The sequence below is a fragment of the Pteronotus mesoamericanus genome, unplaced genomic scaffold (assembly GCF_021234165.1).
Source record: "Pteronotus mesoamericanus isolate MK-2021 breed Mesoamerican mustached bat unplaced genomic scaffold, CSHL_Meso_final contig_105, whole genome shotgun sequence".
Lineage (NCBI taxonomy): Eukaryota > Metazoa > Chordata > Mammalia > Chiroptera > Mormoopidae > Pteronotus > Pteronotus mesoamericanus.
Window position 1 is genome coordinate 13095914 of NW_026555006.1, and position 20522 is coordinate 13116435.

Sequence of the window (20522 nt, forward strand, 5' to 3'; positions counted from 1 at the left end):
AGCCTTGATTCGCAGCTTAGCCTCTTCTGGGCACTTCCAAGCCTAGCACACATAGCAGCCATATGCAGATTGTTTTGTAGCTCATGCTGGGTAGCCCCGGGCAGGGCACACACAATGACTGACCTTGGGCTGCACCTTCTGGGTGGCCTCGGAGTCAGTGCACCCAGTGGACAGCTTCAGACCACAGCCAAGCACCACCTGACCACATCCACAAGTGACACACACAAGGGGCAGACTCAGGAAGCATTTGAGATCTAGTTCCCTGGCATGTGTCATCGGTTTGGCTCAAATAAACTCTTATAAAAATTCTCCACAGGTTTGGTGTCAATTTACTTGGTAGCTGGCAGGAATCCGAAGAAGTCCACCCAGGATCACCCCATGGAGCCGGACCTGGTGCTAGGTATAAGCAAGGTCCCACTGTGCCCCCACCGGCTCGTTGCCTCACATCAGGTGAACTTGGTGAGGTCCCAGAAGACAAAGACTAAAGATGGTTGGTGGATTGCCACCTGGCAACGTAGTTTATTGGAAAGGACATCTAATAAAAGACATACTCTGACCTTGTTGGAAAGAATCTTCTCAGGTTCCTAACCATGAATGAACATCTACCCATGTCAAAGACTCCTTGAGGATGAGGAGCTAACACCAAAAGGAGACAGTTATCCCAAGACATTAACATGGCTTGTTTACTTACAGATTGATGTGAACTCAGAATCCATTTTGTTTGATTGTCTTTACCTGTCTGCTAATGATATTAGTCATATTAATAGTTATACTTGTTCTTTGGGTTTTTCCATTTAGTCTAGCCATTTATGGTTACTGAACATGTATGAGATACCTGTTAATATTCTTTTCATTGCTCATGTCAATATTATACTAAATACCAAATACAGAAAGATGAAAAGGTAAAAAACTAGGATCATGATAGTTTATAAGATAGAAGTGATTCAGAGTATCTTTTTCACAATGAAGGCCATAGATCTGATTGCCTTCCATTTACCTTCCCTTTTTTAGAAAAATTTCTCCCTCATCTCAGATCCCATCTCCAGTGGTCGACAAGACATCAATACTGAGACTTTCTAGGAATGAACCTTCCAAGGGCTGCGAGACCATACGACCCGGCCAATAGGCTGGTCATCAATGCATCCTTAGGGCTGATTATATCCAAAAGGTGGAACTGTGGAGGAATAAAGGAGTTCTATGAAAAGTAACCTCACAGGGTGATCTAATCATAAATTCCTAGCTGGGCAAGTCATGGTGGGTGGTCACAACCCAGGTCTAAAACTTTTTTAGTGAAAGGTTTTAAAGCAGTCCTGCCCATTGTTCCTGTTCATCTATCTAGGTTAACATACCTTTGAAATGCCAGAAGTAAGGTATTACTTCTGGCATTTCAAAATAGCACATAATCTTGTTAAATATCCTATAATCCAATCCCTGCCTTACTTTCTCTAATCTTCCTTACACCCCTTCCTTGATCCTTACATCTCCTCCTTAATTTCAAGTACATAAAAGCAGCAGCAAAACTTATTCTTAGGAACATTTGAGATCTTGTTCCATGGCTTATGTCATCAGTTTGGCTCAAATAAACTCTTATTTAAAGGGGGGTGGGGGGTGGGGAGCAGAATCAGCAGCCACCAGAGCCTCACTAAAGTGAGTCCGCTCTGTAGAGTTGGTCCCTGCAAAGCAGATCCTCCACAGTGGACATCGCCAGCCAAGTGGCCTGTGGGTAAATCCCTCCCATCGATGTGCCCACAGCAATCAAGGTTCAACTACCACAGGAAGGTGAATGCAGCCTATGAGGGTGTTTACCTGGATAGACTAACTTGAGTGACTGGAGAGCCTGTGCCACTGGGCCCTACAGAACAGTTACTCCATTAGGCCACCCTACCAAGACTGGGAGGCTTTGCAGCTCTACCTAATACACAGAAGCCAACACAGGAGGCTTCCAAAATGAGACAAAGAAACATGTCCCAAATGAAAGAGCAGAACAAAACTCTGGAAAGAGAACTAAACAAAATGGAAACAAGCAATCTACTAGACGCAGAATTCAAAACACTGATCATAAGGATGCTCAATGAACTAAGGGGAAGAGTAGATGAACTTAGAACATGAACAAAGAGATAAGAAACATAAAAAATAGAACTAGAAACATTTTAAAAAGAACCAGTAAGAAATGAAGAATGCGTTAACTGAAAGAATACATTATAGGAAATCAACAATGAATAGCTGAAGCAGAGGATCAAATCAGAGATCTATAAGATAAAAAGCAGAAAACACCCAATCAGAACAGCAAAAAGAAAAAAGAATGAACAAAAAATGAGGATAGTATAAGCAGCCTCTGGGACAACTTCAAGTGTACCAATATTTGCACTGTGCAGGGTGGGGAGGGCGTGCAAGGAGTAGAGAGAAAGCAAGGAATTGAAAACCTATGTGCTCTCCGAGCTGCGAGTGGAGGTCTGTGTTTGGAGTCAGTGGCGGCAAATTCCCTACCCCGGCAGGCGACGGGACTGCTGGAAGGATGCGAAGGCTGAGCATGGTGTGGCTGCTGGGAGACACAATTCTGCTGGTGGCCCCTGCCTCCTGCAAACATACCATCCAAGCCTTTGGAGCTCTCTCTTTGGGATTGGCATTCAGACCCACTGGGGTACGCAGCTTCTTTGGCGCGATGGATGGCCTGGACATGGAAGTCAAGGCCGGACCCTACTGAGTTCCTCATGTAACTAGCCCTCAGCTTCAAGTTTGTTAAGCTTGAACGCAGATTTACGAATGGAACTCCTTGAACCTTGCCTTTATTCAATCATGTGACCTCAGGGCCTTGGCTTTGCAGGCCCTTCCATACCACACCGAGCTTTCACTGGCTGCCACTCAGATCACAGGTTGCCAGCCCCAGGAGCTGCACATCCCAAGAGCCGACTGGGGTGGTGCGCGGCTGCCAGGTTCTGCGAGTGTGCTGTGTTGGGTGTACTGTGCTGGGTGTGCTCCAGTTGTCCTGCTGGGGGTGGAATCTCCTGGGCTAAGCAGGCCCCTCAGGATGTCGGGGGTGGAGATGCTGAGAATGTGCTACTGTGATGCTAACCGACCGACACCCAACTGTCTGGGTAGCCTTCAATGGGAGGTTTTTATTTCCCTGGGGAATTTGCAAACCAGCTGTAAAGGACAGTTTCTCACTTTTATTCTTTTCATAAAGACATTATAAAAGATCAAATCACTGAATCTGAATTAGATTGAAGAAGGTGATTCTTTTACCTCTGGAGTTACAGAAAAGCACATAATAGTATATATACTTGAAAACTGCACTGCTGTATAAAACAAGAAAGAGAAAGAAAAAAGAAAACCTGTGTGAAAAAATAATGACAGAAAACTTTCCTAACCTGGTATAAAGAAAATAGACACGCAAGTCCAGGAAATGCAGAGTCCCAAACAAGACGAACCCAAAGAGGTCCACACCAAGACACATAACAATTAAAATGCCAAAGGTTAAAGACAAAGAGAATCTTAAAAGTAGCAAGAGAAAAGCAGTAGTTACCTACAAGGAAGCTATAAGACTGTGAGCTGATTTATCAAGCCAGTCAGTGAAAGACCAAATACCATATGATCTCACTTATATGAGGAATCTAATGAACAAAATAAATTAACGAGCAAAATAGAAACAGGCATAGATACATGGAACTGACTGACAGCTGTGGGGGCGGGGAAGGAGGGTGGGAGCTAGATGAAAGAAGGTGGGCAGTGTGGGGGTTGCCTGAGGGAGATGGAAGGCTGAGTGCTGGGGGCAAAAGGAGAAATGGGGTCAACTGTAATAGCATAAACAACAAAATATAATTTTAAAAGAGAGACAAAAGGAAAAAAAATCCTCCAAACCATAAAACTAAATGTCATCCTGGTATATAAGTTTTTATATTATGAGCATAAACTCTTTCTGCATATATAAGTGTCAATGTCAATTATGTTATCCAGAAAACTTAATTTCAAATTCTTCATGATATACCTTTTCAAGCAGTGTAATTCTTAATAAAAGCTAATTTGAAAAGAAAAAACCATCAGCTGATATCTCAGCTTTTCAGATATCAGAAACTTTTCAGGCCAGAGGGATTGGCATGAGACAGTCAAGAAATGAAAAAACAAGGACCTACAACCAAGATTATTCTACTAAGCAAAGCTATCATTTAGAATGGAAGGTCAGATAAAGTGCTTCCCGAACAAAATGCTAAAGGAGTTCACCACTGAACCATTATTAAAATAAATGTTAAAGGGTCTTCTTTAAGAAGAAAAGATAAAAAATATGAATAAAATGGCAATAAACAAATATCTACCAACAATTACTTTAAATGTAAATGGACTAAATGCTCCAATCAAAGACATAAGGTGGCTGCATGGAAAACAAAACAAGACCTTTAAATACGCTGTCTACAACAGACTCACTTCAGATGAAGACACACACAGACTGAAAATAAAGAGATAGAAAGAGAGATTTCATGAAAATGTCAACAAACAAAAAATCTGGGGTAGCAATACTTATACCAGACAAAATAGACTTTAAAACAAAGGCTATAACAAGACACAGAGGAGGACCCAACAATTCCACTTCCAGGTATTTATCTGAAGAAACCCAAAACATCAAATCGAAAAGACATATACATCCATATGTTTACTGCAGCATTATTTACAATAGCCAAGACATGGAAGAACCTAATTGTTCATTAATAGATAAATGGATAAAGAAGTGGTGCATGTGTACAATGGTAAATGACTCAGCCATAAAAAAAATAATGAAATCTTACCACCTGTAACAACATGGAGAGACCTAGAAGGTACTATGCTGAGTGAAATAAGACAGACAAAGACAAACACCAGGTGATTCCACTTGTATGTGGAATCTAAAAAACAAAATAAACAAACAGACCAGAAAGAGACTCACAGATACAGAGAACATTTTGATGGTTGCCAGGTGGCAGGGGGTTTGGGGGATGGGTGAAAAAGGTGAAGGGATTAAGAAGTACAAGTTGGTAGTAACAGAATATTCGTGGGGAGGTAAAATAGAGCATAAGGAATATAATAAATAATATTGTAATAACTGTATATGGTGTCAGATGGGTAGTAAATTTATTGAGCTGATCACTTCATAAGTTATATAAATGTATAATTACTGGGTTGTACACCCAGAACTAATATAATATTGTATGTCAACTATAATTGAAAAATAAATTATTTAAAAAGAGAAAGAGAAGACTGAGGCTTGAGAGAAAATTGGCATTCTTTCCACTCAGCAATGATGAGTGCTAACTACCAGATCCTTTAGAAAAAGAAAATAAAAATCAGATAAGTCACAACTACTTCTTTAATAATTTACAACTGCTTATAATATATAGTGACTCCTTAGAGATATTTATTTACCACAACTATTTAAAAAAAATTATATGACCAGCCCAAATGTCACTACACTTTTTGTAAGAAAAGGTCAAACCTTGTACATTAATAAAACTAAGGTTTGGGCATTGATTTTTCTACTTAAAAAAAGAAAAAAAAAGAAATGAATTTTCTCTCCATAATTTCAAATACATATGATGTTCTCCTTCAATATCTTTCACAAATTGTAGCTTGCTTCGTCACCTTGTTTAAAGCATATTCTACCAAGATGCCTGAATTTTATTTTTACCTACTATAAACAGCCTTGGAAGCACTAACTAAGGGTTCTTTAAGTATGACTTATGGGATATTAAGAATCTGCTACTACTATGAACTACTGGCCTATGCTATCACTGAGGTACTTGACACAGGTACTATAGGTTTTTGGACAACCAGAAACAAAAGAAAAGTTAGGGCAGCCAAAGGAAGCTAAGTCTTTATAAATTTATACTGGTTTAATTAGGTTATCTCACCTAAGATATTATTATGAATAATTAGTACTTACGAATTTACATTAGAAAACTCTAAATATTAGCTGTCTCAAAAACTTTTCACAGTTTGGGCCTAGAGTTCCTGGAAGAGTCCTAGATATCAACCAACTTCTGATCAGCTGCCACAATTATCAACCTTAATGGTTCTAGTTACATTGTGGTTTTGTTATTATTTCATTTATTATTTTAATGGTAGTTATGGAGAATAAAAGCTTCTTGAACGTACCTCTGATCTTACTAGGATAGTAAGGAAAGAATATAACCAATATATTAGATCTGTGGTGATGGAAATGTTCTATTTCTTGATTGGGTATTTGATTCAGAGGTACACATCTGTTAAAACTCACATGGAATTGTACACTAAAGATCTTTGAACTTCACGGTATATAAATTTTACTTTCATAAAAAATTCAATAGAAAAAATTTTAAAGATTGGCTAAAAAGATCATATGCTAATTTTTCTATTTGTGCTCATTGTTGTACCTTAATTTTATGATGTTAGAGTATTAATTTTAATATTAATTGATACTACTACTCTGTTACTATCTTCCACTGTAATCCTGAAGAAGTTTTTAATGAAATCTTATCATGGCTGTTTCCCATCATTCTTCATATATTCTCATATTTTTTATAATGTAAAGTGAATTCTACCTCAAACACATTTTTGTTGATTTAAGTATCATTTACATAAAATAAAATGCACAGATCTTAAGTGTTCAGCTTGAAGCGTTCTTACAATTGTATATATACTGATGAAACCACCAATACCACCCGAGATAAAGCGCATTTCAGTCATCCTAGAAGGTTCCCTTTATCCCCTTCCGCTCAATTCCACTCTCCAGCCTAGATGCAACCATTTTCTGATTCCCATAACCATAGGTAGTTTTGCCTATTCTTGAACTTTATATAAATTAAGTACATAACTTTTGAGTCTGGCTTCTTTTGTTCAACATGTTTTTGAGATCTTCTATGTGGTAGTAATGTGTTTTTTGGTTTTGTTTTGTTCTTTTTTTTAAATTGTTGAGTAGTACTCCTATGGGTAAATATACCAGTACGTGCTTTTCTACTCTTCTGCTGAAAAACAGTTGGTGTGTTTACAGTTTGGAAATTGTTCACTTATTATAAATTAAGTTCACGTATTATGAGTTCACATATTATAAATTAAATTTCTGTACATGCCTTTTTTGTGGATATGATATTTTATTTCTTTGGGAAACCTAGGAACAAAACTGTGGATGGATATTTTTTATTTCCTATATATAAAATTAAAGCTAAACAATTCTCCAAAATGTCTGTATCATTTTAAATTCCCATCAACAAATGAGAGTCCCAGTTGTTCTACATCCTCACCAACCTTTAGTGTTGTTTTAGTCATAATGTTGTTTTTTAGAAATTTGTTTTGTTGTTCTTTAGCTATTCTGGTGGGTGGAAATGGTATCCCTTTGTGGTTTTAATTTGTGTTTCCAGTGATTAATGATGTTGAACACTTTTTCATATGCTAATTATCCATTTTATTTTTTTTGTGTGAAATGTCTGTTCATGTTTCTTTATATTTTTTGCACAGTCTTTTTTAACTACTTATTTATATAGTATAGATACAGGTCTTTTGTTAGATATATGTATGACAAATATTTTCTTCTCAATCTATGGCTTGCCCAATTGTTTTCTTAATGGTATCTTTTGAAGAACAAAAATTTCTAATTTTGATAAAGTCTAATGTATCAACTCCTTTTTCCCTCTAGTTAGTATTTTTGTGCTGTATGAAATTTTGCCTACTCTAACGTCTGAAAGATAGGTTTATTTTCAGAAGCTTTATGCTTTTGGCTTTTATCTTTTATCTATGATACTACAAGAAATCGAAAATCAAACTGTACTAATAGCAAGAAAAGAGACTGGATCAATCCTCAAACAACAACAACAACAACAACAACAAAAAAGCCAGGACTAGGGACTTCACTGGTGAATGTTACCAGCATTTAAAGAACTGACACCAATCCTTCTCAAAAATAGGGAAGTGTTCCCTAACTCATTCTAGGAGGCCAATATTATTCTGATGCAAGTAGACAAATAAATCACATGAAAAAGAAAAGTACAGGCCAATATCCCTTATAAATATACATATGCAAAAATCCTCAACATACTGGCAAGCCAAAACCAGAGACAAATAAAAAGGACTATATATTATCACCAAGTGGGATTTAACCTGTGTATGCAAGGTTGGCTCAAAATATAAAAACCAAACAATGTACTACATCATATTAAGACAATAAAGGAAAAAACCCATATGATCATCTCAGTAGATGCAGAAAAAGCATTTGACAAAAATCCAACATCTTTTCATGATAAAAATACTCAACAAACTAGGACTAGCAGGGAACTTTCTCATTCTGTTAAAGGGCATCTAGGAAAAACCCACAGCTAACATCATATTTAATGGTAAGAGACTGGATGCTTTCCCCCTGAGATTAGGAACAAAACAACAAGGTCTGCTCTTGCCACTTTTTTCTCCACACTGTTATGGAGGTTCTAGCCAGGGCAAGAAGCTATATTTGCAGGGCTACCTATATTTGCAGATGGCATGATTTGATATATAGGATATCCTAAATAATCTAATAAAAAATTGGAGCTAATAAGTCCAGCAAAGTTGTACAACATATGATGAGTACACAAAAATCAGTTGCATTTCTATACACCAGCAATGACCAATCTAAAGTGAAATTATAAAAACATTTACATTAGCATCAAAAAGAATAAATACTTAGGAATAAAGTTAACCAAAAGAATATAAGACTTGTATACTCAAAACCACAAAAATTGTTGAAAAAATATTGTAAAAGAAAGTAGAAATAAACATCCTGTTTTCATAGTTTGGAAGAATTACTGCAGATTCAGTGTAATACCTACCAAAACTCCAAATACCTGTTTTTCAGACCCTGATAAAGTGATCCTAAAATTCACACGGAATTGCAAGGGATATAAAATAGCAGAAGTAAGCTGAGAAAAAAAAGTTGGAGGAGTCACACTTCCTGAGTTTGAATTTATAGTAATTAAAATTTTTTGTTTACTTTGAAAATTTACAGTCATCAAGACAGTGTGGTAGTGGCATAAGGACAGATATATAGATGAATAGGAAAGATTTGAGAGTCTAGGAAAAAATCAATATATTTATCATCCATTGATTGTCAACATTGTGCCAACGCCATTCAATGGGGTTAGCTTTCAACAAATAGTGCTTTGACAATTGAATATCTACACCATATACACAATTTAGCTCAGTTAGGTCTTTGATCTATACATGAGAGTCAAAACTATAAAGCCTTTGGAAAAAAACTTAGTAAAAATTTGTGTTGCCATACATTATGCAACAGTTTCTTAGACAGAACCCCCCCCCACCCTTGCAAAAAACATGCAAGCAATCAAAAAAAGTTAATAAAGTGGATTTCATCAAAATTTAAAACTTGTGAGTTGAAGGACACTATCAAGAAAATGAAAGGACAACTCACAGCCCTGGCAAAGATATTTGCAAATCATATATCTGATAAGGGTATAGTATTAAGAATACATAAAAAAATTCTTATAACTTGAAAGTAGAAAGACAAATGACCCAATTAAAAAATGAGAATGAATTTGAATTGATATTTCTCCAAAGAAAATATACAGATAGCCAGTAAGCATATGAAAAGATGCTCAGCGTCATGAGGGAAATGCAAATTAAAATCACAATGAGATACCACTTCATACCCAGTAGGTTGGCTAGAATCATAAAGTCAGATCACAACATGTGATAAGGATTTAAATAAACTGGAAATGTCATATACAATGTTAGTGGGAAGGTGAAGTGGTGCAGTCACTGCTGAAAAGAGTGTGAAAGTTTTTAAAAAAAATTAAGGACAGAATTACCACATAACCAGCAGTTTCACTCCTAGGTATATAATCAATAAAATCGAAAACTCATTTATATGAAACTTTGTATAAGAATGTTGATAGCAGCATTATTCATAATAGTTAAAAATTGTGTAAATAACTCAAATGTCCTTCAATTGAGCAACAAATAAACCAAAGGTGATGCATTCATACAAAGGAATATCATTCAGCCATAAAATGGAATGAAGTGCTGTTAAATGAGACAATGTGAACCTTGAAAACATCATGCTATGAAAGAAGTCAGTCACGAAAGGCCACATATTGTATGATTCCATTTGTATGAAATGTCTGGAAGAGGCAAATCCACAGAGACAGCAAGTAAATTAGTAGTTACCAGGGAAGGAGAGAAGGGGGATAATGGGACTAATTGCTAAGAGGCATGGGGTTTCTTTTTCAGTGACAAAAGTGTTGTGGAATTAATATAGCGCTGACGGCTGCACAACACGGTGAGTATACTGAAAGTCCCAGGTACACTTCATTATAGTGAATTTTATGTTACATAAATTATATCTCAACAGCAATGCTGAAATTAAGAACAGAACAATGTAACTATAAAAAAGTGTATGAAATAATTGGAGAATCTGAAAAAAGACTGTCTCTTTGATAATTAAAGAATGACGATTTTCAGAGATATGATCATACCATTACATTTTAAAGAAGGCTTCATCTTTTAGAAATAACTATTGAAGTATTTATGGATGATATGAATGATGTTTGAGATCGGTTTCAAAATAACCTAGTATGGGGGTACTGAAGTATGTGTGGGAGTATAAATGAAACAAGATTAGCCTTGTGTTGATAATTATTGAAGCTAGGTAACAGGCAGCATATCATCTTTGTCTCTATGTTTGAAATTCTTCATAATCAAAAGATAAATAAAGAAATCCCTGTAGTTAAATAAGGGATAGAGGAAAAACATAAATGAAGTTTTAAGATCCATTAGGAGAAGACTAATGGGGAATTTTATTATGGGGGAAGCAGGATAACAAACACCTGAACCCAACAACTAACAAGACCATTTTGAGCCCCTTAAGGTAATGTAATAGGAAATGTACAGGTTACTTATGGGGCATTCTTACCAAAAATTTGAACCAGAATCTAATCAGTCCTCTACCAGTTTTATAGAAAATATGAATAGAGAAATCATTTAAAGGATACCACAAGAAAACAAACAAATCCAGAATGTGGAAGATGCTTATAGAACAAATGTCTCAGTTTAAAAACAAACAAACAAACAAACAAACAAACATTATAAGAAAAAGAGTGAGAGGCAAAGGACCTGAACAGACACTTCTCCAAGGAGGACATACAGAGGGTTCAGAGACATATGAAAGAATGCTCAAGCATCACTAGCCATCAGAGAGATGCAAATTAAAACTGAGAGACACAAATTAAAACCACGATGAGATACTACTTCACACCAATAGAATGGTCATCATAAACAAATCAACAAACAACAAGTGCTGGCGAGGTTGTGGAGAAAAGGGAACCCTAATACATTGTTGGTGGGACTGCAGACTGGTGCAGCCACTGTGGAAAACAGTATGAAACTTCCTCAAAAAACTAAAAATGCAACTGCCTTTTGACCTGGCAATTCCATTGCTGGGATTATACCCTAAGAATTCTGAAACACCAATCCAAAAGTACTTATGCACCCCAATGTTCACAGCAGCACAATTTACAACAGCCAAGTGCTAGAAGCAACGTTGCCTAAGTGCCAATCAGTAAATGAGTGGATCAAAAAACTGTGGTACATTTACACAATGGAACACTACGCAGCAGAAAGAAAGAGCGAGCCCCTACCTTTCACGACAGCATAGATGGATCTGGAGAGCATTATGCTAAGCGAAATAAGCCTGGGGGTGAAAGACAAATACCATTTGATCTCACCTTTAAGCGGAACTTAATCAGCAAAACAAACAAGCAAGCAAAATATAACCAGCAACATTGAAATAAAGAATAAACTGACGGTACCCAGAAGGGAGAGGGGAGAGGGAAAACGAGGGAAAGAAGGGGAAAGGTTATCAAGGAACATGTATACAGGACCCATGGACAAAGCCAGAGAGGGTACAGTTGAGGTTGGGAGGTGGTGGTGGGTAGGGCGGAGGTGAGTGGTGGGGGGAAAATGGAGAAAACTGTACTTGAACAACAATAAAAAAAATATTCCTTACCTTATTCTGGGTGGTGTCAGGGAGCTATCTAAAAATACCACCCTTTACTTTATATTAAAGGACTAGAAAATTATGCAAGAAAATGGCAAAAAGAAAGAAAAGGGGAGATTTACAAAGATTCAAAAAGACTTAAATAAGAATCTTTATAATGGATCACCATTGTTTGGATCCTTTTTTAATTTAAAAAATATTTTATTTTTGATTTTTTGAGAAAGAGGGAAATATCAATTTGTTCTTCCACTCATTTATGCATTCATTGGTTGTTCCTTGTACGTGCCCTCACTGGAGACTGAACCCACAACATTGGCGTATTGGGACAGTACTCTAACCAATTAAGCTACGCAACCAGGGCTTTCTTTACATAAGCAAATGTATAAAAGAACATTTTCTGATGGTCACTTGGACTGCTTCCATATCTTGGTGATTATAAATAACACTGCAAAGGAAAATGGGGACAGACTCATAGATGGAGAGCAGGGTGACAGCCATGGTGGGGGGAGGGGGGAGGGCAGAGCAAAAAAGGAAAAAGGACTCAGAGACATGGACGACAGTGTGGTGACTGCTGCGGGGAGGGGGCTATAAGAGGACTATAAAAGGTAATGTAAAAAAATACAAGATTGAATTTTTTAAAAAAGAATACTTTGAAACAACCATGGAAATAAAAATAAAAACTGGGTGAAAGATAATATTAAGAAGTAACTATTAATTTTACAAGGTGATACCTTGTAAAATGGCACTGGCACTGTGGTTATGAAAGAAGCCATTATCTATTAAAAATGCATAATAAATAATGTTCTGATGAAATGACATGTCTGAGACTTATAAAATATTCCAGGAAAACATATACAGATACACACATATACATAAACAGTCATGTGTGGCTTAATGGTGAGAATACATAGTGAGCAATGTGTCATTAGGTGATTCTGTCTTTGTATGAACATCAGAGAGTGTACTCACAAAAAACTAGATCATATAGCTTACTATACACCTAGACTCTATGGAACAGCCTATTGCTCCCTGTACAGAATGTTATTGTACAAAATAACATGAGGTCAAATCAAGAGCAAGAAAAAATGATGCAATCATGAGACAAAGTAAATATGAGATGTATGAGGCTGCTGCTGGAGCAACAAGGCATACTGTTTTATAGCAAACTTTTTTTTTTACAAGTAGAAAGCATACACTCAAAAGTGATAAAAGTATAATATAGTACATACATAAAGCAGTAACATATTTGTTTATTATTATGTATTATGTACTGTACATACTGAATTTTATTCTTTTATAAGACTGGCAGCATACTAGGTTTGTTTATACCAGCATCACCACAAACACATGAGTAATGCATTGCACTACGATGTTGTGATGGCCATGATATCACTAGATGACAGGAATTTTTCAGCTCCATTATAATTTTATGGGACCACCATTATATATGAGGTCCATTGTTAACAGAAATGTCATTATGTGGCATGAGACTGTACATATATGTACACTCGGATATGTTTATATATATAAGTAAAGCAAAATTAGAAAAATTTTAGTAATTGTTAAAGTTAAGTGATGGCAATGTGGTAGTTCATGAAATTATTTTCTCTACTTTTGTATATGTTTGAAACATTTTATACTAAAAAGGTAAAGAAGGAAGAAGGAAAGGCGGGGGAAGGGGAGAGAAGAAAGGAGTAGATTTGAGCCAGATGAGTAAGTAAGCTTGCATGCAGAATGTGAGCTACAAATTTTCCTAATGCCAGGAAGCCCTGTCATAGATAAGACAAGCTTAGGCTATGGGAATAATCAGACTCAGAAGTGTCCTACCAATATTAATAGAATAATCTGTGTCCAAATCAGCAAACCACCCCCAAAACCTGAGCTGCTATTTTAGACTTCTAGCAGCATGCTGAGTTTGCCTGAACAGGAAGTATGCTCCTTCCCTTCCCACTGGCATCTGCTTCTTTCATTCCTTCCCTGAGGTGGCCTGATAGAGATAGGGTCAAGCTGGCTAGGTCTATGGCCAGGTAGCCAGTTGTCCCTATAAATTCATCTGGACCAGTACTGGCATCAGTTTGTAATAAATAATTTATCTTTGCTCATGAAAATTCATCAAGAAACAGTGCTTGAAGGGCAGTAACTTGAGCAGCCCAACTATTGTTGGTGATGATGAACTGAAACTTTCTTTACTCATCACTATCTGCCAACAATTTGGAAGGTTCAGAAGTAGTGGTACTTGCAGCATACATTCTATATATTAAAGGAAGGTCACAAGGGGTAATCCATACCTTTCCTTCCCCCAATAGAATCATTAAAAAAAAAAAGACATATATTTGCCCTAACGTCATGGAGGATTAATTTCCATGAAGGTTGTAGCATTTGGAACACCAGGATATGGAAGTTACCAAAATCTGTAAAAGAGGAAATAGTAGTAGACTAGGACAAATAGGGTCGACTTCAACCAACAGACATAAAAAGGCTATCTCCTCTCCTGGAACACCAAAGCCTTCTTCCTTCAGCATCATATTGGAAAGGCAAAATGACCAAGTTACTAGTTCCTCTGAAGCTTCACACAATTATGTTCTCTTAGAATCATAGCTCTATGTTTTGAATGTCTGACTATCTTTGCATGGGCTAAGGCAGCCTCAACAGGATCACTGGCATTATGGTAGATTGTTGGGAGCCTTGCTGTTTAAGAGCTAAGTTGTTTTTGGAGTGGATGGAAACCTAGACTGAGGACCAGTGCAAAAGCTATCAGATCTAAAATGTGAACACAGAGCTGCTACCAAATGGCTAGGAAGAGTACAAAAGCTGAAAATATCAGACACAGGTCAGAAAAGAGAAATGTTGAAGGCCCAGGCTAGGGTGCTGAGAACTAGTGTTCAGCAGGTGGTGGCCATGTGGTACCAAACTAAGTTAGTTTAAAGGTACAGAATTGGGCCAAACATAACAACGTATTTTTCTAATACAGGATATTAGCCATGGCACTGGCTACCTTGGTATATCCTAACTTGAAAAAAATAATAGAAAGCCTGCCATGATGACAATTTACTTCACAAAGAGAATAAATTCCTAAATGACCATTCTTTTCCATTCAAATAACGTTACCATCTCCCAAAGAACAGTTTGGGGGCAGGAAAGAACAGTATATCATTTCAAGCTGGACTACTCATCTACCAAAATACCATTCTGACCAAAGAAACAGATGCAGAATTACAGTCACAGCTGCATTCTGTAGAGAGCAAGTTGGATAATGGTACTCTAAATTGCTAATTACACTGCTAATGATTTTTTTTAGTGGCATTGCAGTATTTTTCCACCTTTGTTTAAATTTTTTTAAAAAGCACCTAGGAACTTTTTAAAATGGTAAACTGTTAAATAGTAGTGAGTCTTCCAAAAAAGAATTCCATATAAAACCATTTCTTAAAATGGCACTCTCATATGGGATTTTGTAGAAGCCTATTTATTGATGAGCTATTTGTTTTAATTTACTTTCTCACCAATTTACTTGTGCTTAAGATTACTGAGGCCCTAAGTATCTGAGTATTAGTGTTTGTATCTAGATCCATAATGGTAAGAAAAGATAATAAACTAACATATGTCATGATATGCTGGCACTGGGAATGTGCTATGACTAGATTTACAAAAAGTAATAGCAACAGTACAATTTTATTTTTATTGTGACAAACATGGTGAAATTTATTACAGTGTATTTTATTGTTTAATCATGCCAGCATAGCTGAAGGAGGTAATTACATTTTTGATATAAAAATGCTTTTAATGTTTTTATTTCAGATATTATAGAAGGTTATAAAATATATGTTAAAGCATTGCCATTGTTCCATATTGTTTCCTGTGCATTTAAGTGGCAGAATATTTTTTCTACAAATAGTGAGTTAATTTCTACTAAATTATTTCATAAGGTTTCTAAATAATTTACCACTTAAATGAAAACCTCCAGCTGGCTGGGAACATCCATACATTAGATTTACAAGAATACATTATATGCAGAAAATGATGTACCAATCACAATTAGGTCATAATGTTTTTTTATTATTTTTATATTTAGTAAGGTAAATTAGCTGTTAAAAAAATTAAGAACAAAATTTTCCTATGTGATTACAAACTCACAAGTAAATACTTACATTTGCTTCCAACGGATCATCCAGTTTCAGGGATCTTTTAACACTGCAAACCAAATATTTAAAGAAATGTTAGATTTGATATGCTTTAAGTAGCCAAATATTTAAGAGTTAAAATTCTTAAATTATGTTAAAATTCTAAGTTACCTCCATGAGGTAGAATACCATAAGAAGAAAGCAATTTCACAACAGTGAAACTGTTTTTAATAGCATATTTCAAGATGTAATCATAATTAAATATCTAAATGGATCTTTTTATGCATACGTGGTTTTATATATATATGCACTATCATACAATTTAATCATTAAAGTCATATTATAAAATAACCTATGTAAAAGTTACTATTTGTGTGTTTTAAAATACCACTAATAAAAATTATACGTAAGAACAAAATAATTTATATACCTTCAATGGAGATATTGCAAGTATATCATTTGCATAAATAATGCACTTAAAATAAAGGTATGAGCAACTTGAAAAAAGCTTTGCACATTTTTGTAGCTTTAACCATGATTCAGTGCTACCAGACTATGACTTAACTGAGGAACAGATGCTCTATGTCTTTATAAGTCCCCAATCCATATGAAACTATTTTTTGTCTCCTTCACTAAACCGATTCAGGAACATGCCAGGCTCTCTCTGTGCAAAATCTGTTCTGCTAAACTGGATGCCCAGCTGTTGGTGACAATGCTTAGAAAGGAAAGCTGAATATTTATAATACTTTATTTCATACAGCTGTCTTCTAAAGAGCAGTCATCAACATTTTATTGAATGCGGATTAAATGCTCAAAGGAGAAAAAGGTCAATATAAATTAAAACTAGTTTTCCAAATGACAAATACAGTTAAAAGTACTTTCTTGATCTCTGAGAGAAATTTTTATTTAAAATATTCAAGAATTTGAGCATTAGGCAAAAAAAAAAAAAATTGTAATGTAAATAAAGGTTACAGCATAAAAAACAAAAATCTTATACAACCTAGAAATGACTTCATAAATGACTACTGACTTTCAAACAAGTGACAGGAATGAGAAAAATGAAAGGGATGGACAATTTACAAAATTACCGAGCAGTACATATTAAATACAAAAATCATATCTAAAAAGGGTTCACTTAAATTTGCTATTACATCTACATCAGCCTATCACATAACATTATTTCTTGAGATTAATTAAATTGGTTTAAAGAATTAGTTATATCTTTTAGAAGTCAACCTGAAATCAATTGAATGTGATTTCTCAATGAAGCAATAAGAAAAGAGACCTAAGAACAACTAAAACTGGCAGATAATCCAAAACAAAGTATTTATATTTAGCTTCGGAATATATGTTACCCCATTCAGATGTGTAAGATGTTTTGGCGTTTAATAAAACTTCAAAAGCAGAAATAAAAAACTAGAAGTATGCAGTATGATTTTTTTTATCCTTTGTTTTCAAATGCTGTTAAAACGCAATTCTACCTTTCAGAAGGAAACAAACTCCACCCTGCTATTAAAGTTCAAAATATTTTTGTTTTATTATTGATGGTTAATTCCCGGAAAAGGAAACTAAAGGTTTGGATTTCAAGGTTTCTAGTTTAGGTGCTAAGTTGATCTAAAAAGTCCAAGGAAACATGTAAAAGTAAACAAGTGAGTAGAGTTAGATTGTTATCTTCCAGTTTAATAGTTTAGTGAGAATTTAAAGACTTAATTTATTGTGAGAAATGTAGTTTTCAGATAATTCAGGCATCCAATAATCAAAAGCTGAAAATATTTACAAGAATAAAAAAGATTTAATAGGCAAGATTGGGAAAAATCAAAGTAGTCACTTAGTTCATCCAATAGGAGGAGTTGGTGTGACTCGACCACTGAAACACAGCTTGAGAAACTCAGACCTCAGGTCCTGGGCATAATAAGTCTTTGTCAAATTGAGAGGAAGGGACTAAGGAAGAGGTAAAGAAGAGCAAACCTACTAGGGGAATTTATGACCATCTATTCTTACCATTCTGTTAGAACTGGGCCCATTGTTAAGATATCAGTTATTAAATTAAGCGCCTACTATATGCTTTTATCCTTAAAAACAAACAAACAAACAAAAAACCTGTTTTACCCAGATGCAGCTGTAATATAAGCATGAGATGATGTCAAGCATATTGGGATAATGTTAACAGAACAGAGAAGAAGAGATGGATGAAACATGATAAATGAAGAACAGGCAAAACTTGATTAGATATATGGGATATTTTCCTAAAATATTCATTCACTTGCTACCAGTCTTAGTTAGCAATTAAAAGTGATAAATCCCTGGCAGTTCTGTAAAGTTATAAGCAGTTCTTATGGTTCCTAACTTGGCTGTAAAAAACTGGGCACTCAGAAATAGGCAAAAACCTAAATAGGCATCTCTCTAAAAACATACAACAGGCCGACAAACACACGAAAAGATGCCCACCATCGCTAATTCTAACAGCAGCACTAATATTAAGGAAATGCAAATCAGAACAATGAGATACCACATTAAAACCATTAGAATAGCTACTACCAAATAAATAAATAAACAAACACCCAGAAAAAAAAAAATTGGCCAGGATGTGGAGAAACTGGAACTTCTGCGCACTGCTGGTGGGACTACAGCATGGTACAGATCCTGTGGGAAACAGCTTGGCAGTTTCTCAAAAAATTAAACCACGTTCATAGCAGGATTATTCACAGTAGCCAAAAATTAAAAGTAATGCAAATGTCCATCAACAGATAAATGAGGAAAGAAAATGGTATATACACACAGGCATATGCATATGCACACACTGGCATACCACTCAGCCTTAGAAAAGGAAATTCTGACACATGCTACAACACGGATGAACCTTGAAAACATTATACTAAGTAACACAAGCCAATCACAAAAGGACTAAAACTATATGATTCCACTCAAATGAGGTACTCAAACTAGTCAAATTCATGAGAGAAAATAGGATGGTGGTTGCCAGGGTTGAATAGGGAGTTACTATTTAATGGGTACAAAGTTCCAGTTTTCCAAGATAAAAAAGTTTTGGAGATGAATGGTGCTAATTGCACAACACGAATGCATTTAATGCCACAGAACTGTACACTTAAAATAGTTTAAATGGTAACTTTTATGTTATGTATTATTTTAACACAAAAGAAATTATTCTAAAATGATTCCTTAATTAAGAAGTAGGAATGACACCTCAAAAACTTACGAAATTACATGATTTGAGATTCTCTTACAAGATTTTTAAATCATTGGATTACATATGATTTGGAATAGCTGAGCTGAGGGTAACAGTGTTTTGGGGGGCAGCTAGGAAGATAAACTTAGTAAAGCAGGTAAGACTCAGGGAGCCTTGATGCTCTCTATGCCAAATTCTTCCCCTACGGTTAGGCAAATCACAGAATCTCACTGAGCTTCATAAAATTAACATTACTGGCCTGTAAACTAGCAAAAAATTTCTCAATGGAAAATAAAAATATGACTTACTATGTTAGTGTTTCCATTTACTCCTCCTTATAATGGAGAAGGTAATATTGCCAGCTACAACTTCATAGGAGTATTTAGGATTATTGAGTATGCTTATGAGATACTTTGATGAAAGGCAATGGCCAAATTCACATCCCATGTGACTCCTTAGGTGTAAACTGAGATATCTAAAATAATTTTTTCCATTTTATGTATAAGAAGTATCACTATCCTAACCAGTTATTGGGTATGTTTATAGTGTCAAAACCTTCTTTATTAAAAAATTAATAAAGAATTAGCTAAAGTATTCTTACAGAAGCAAAGGAGACATATTTGAGAATAATGACCCCAGAAGATAAACAGGTGAGGGTAAGATGTTCTTGGTTTGCCCTGGCCAATGTGGCTCAGTTGGTTGGTGTATCATCTGGCACACCAAAAATCTGTAGGCTCAATTCCCAGTCATGGCACATACCTAAGTCGCAGGTGGAATGTTTGTATGGAAGGCAAACAATCAATGTTTCTCTCTTACATTGATATTTTTTTCTGTCATTCACTTCCTCTCTCTCTAAAATCAATAAACGTCTTTTTTTTAAAAAAAAGATGTTCTTTGGTTGAATAAAATGAGAAATACCATAAAATTATTTCACTCCTAAATGGGTACTCTCAAAAATGAACATTAATACTCATTACTATTACTTTCTGCAAGAAACACATAAACATGTGTGCATGACATATATAAACATGATCATCACACATAACATACATATAAAAAGCATAAGTCCTTACAATTGAAAGGGGCCAAGGAGTTTTATCAGAATTAAATATGGCAGAGGGATTTTTTTTAAAGGTTATATTTATTTATTTTTAGAGAGAAGGAAAGGGAGAGAGGGAGAGAAACATCAAGGTGCAAGATAGAGATACATCCATCAGTTGTCTCACACACTCCCAGA

General features: G+C 35.5%; 1 protein-coding gene across 1 annotated transcript in view; it reads right to left on the minus strand.

Moving 5' to 3' along the window:
- Positions 1–20522, minus strand: part of ITGB3BP (integrin subunit beta 3 binding protein) — a 63432-nt gene that overhangs the window by 38263 nt on the left and 4647 nt on the right. Inside the window, exon 2 of the mRNA XM_054574177.1 lies at positions 16126–16168. Within this exon, the coding sequence (XP_054430152.1) occupies positions 16126–16168 (43 nt within the window). The remainder of the gene's footprint in view (positions 1–16125; positions 16169–20522) is intronic.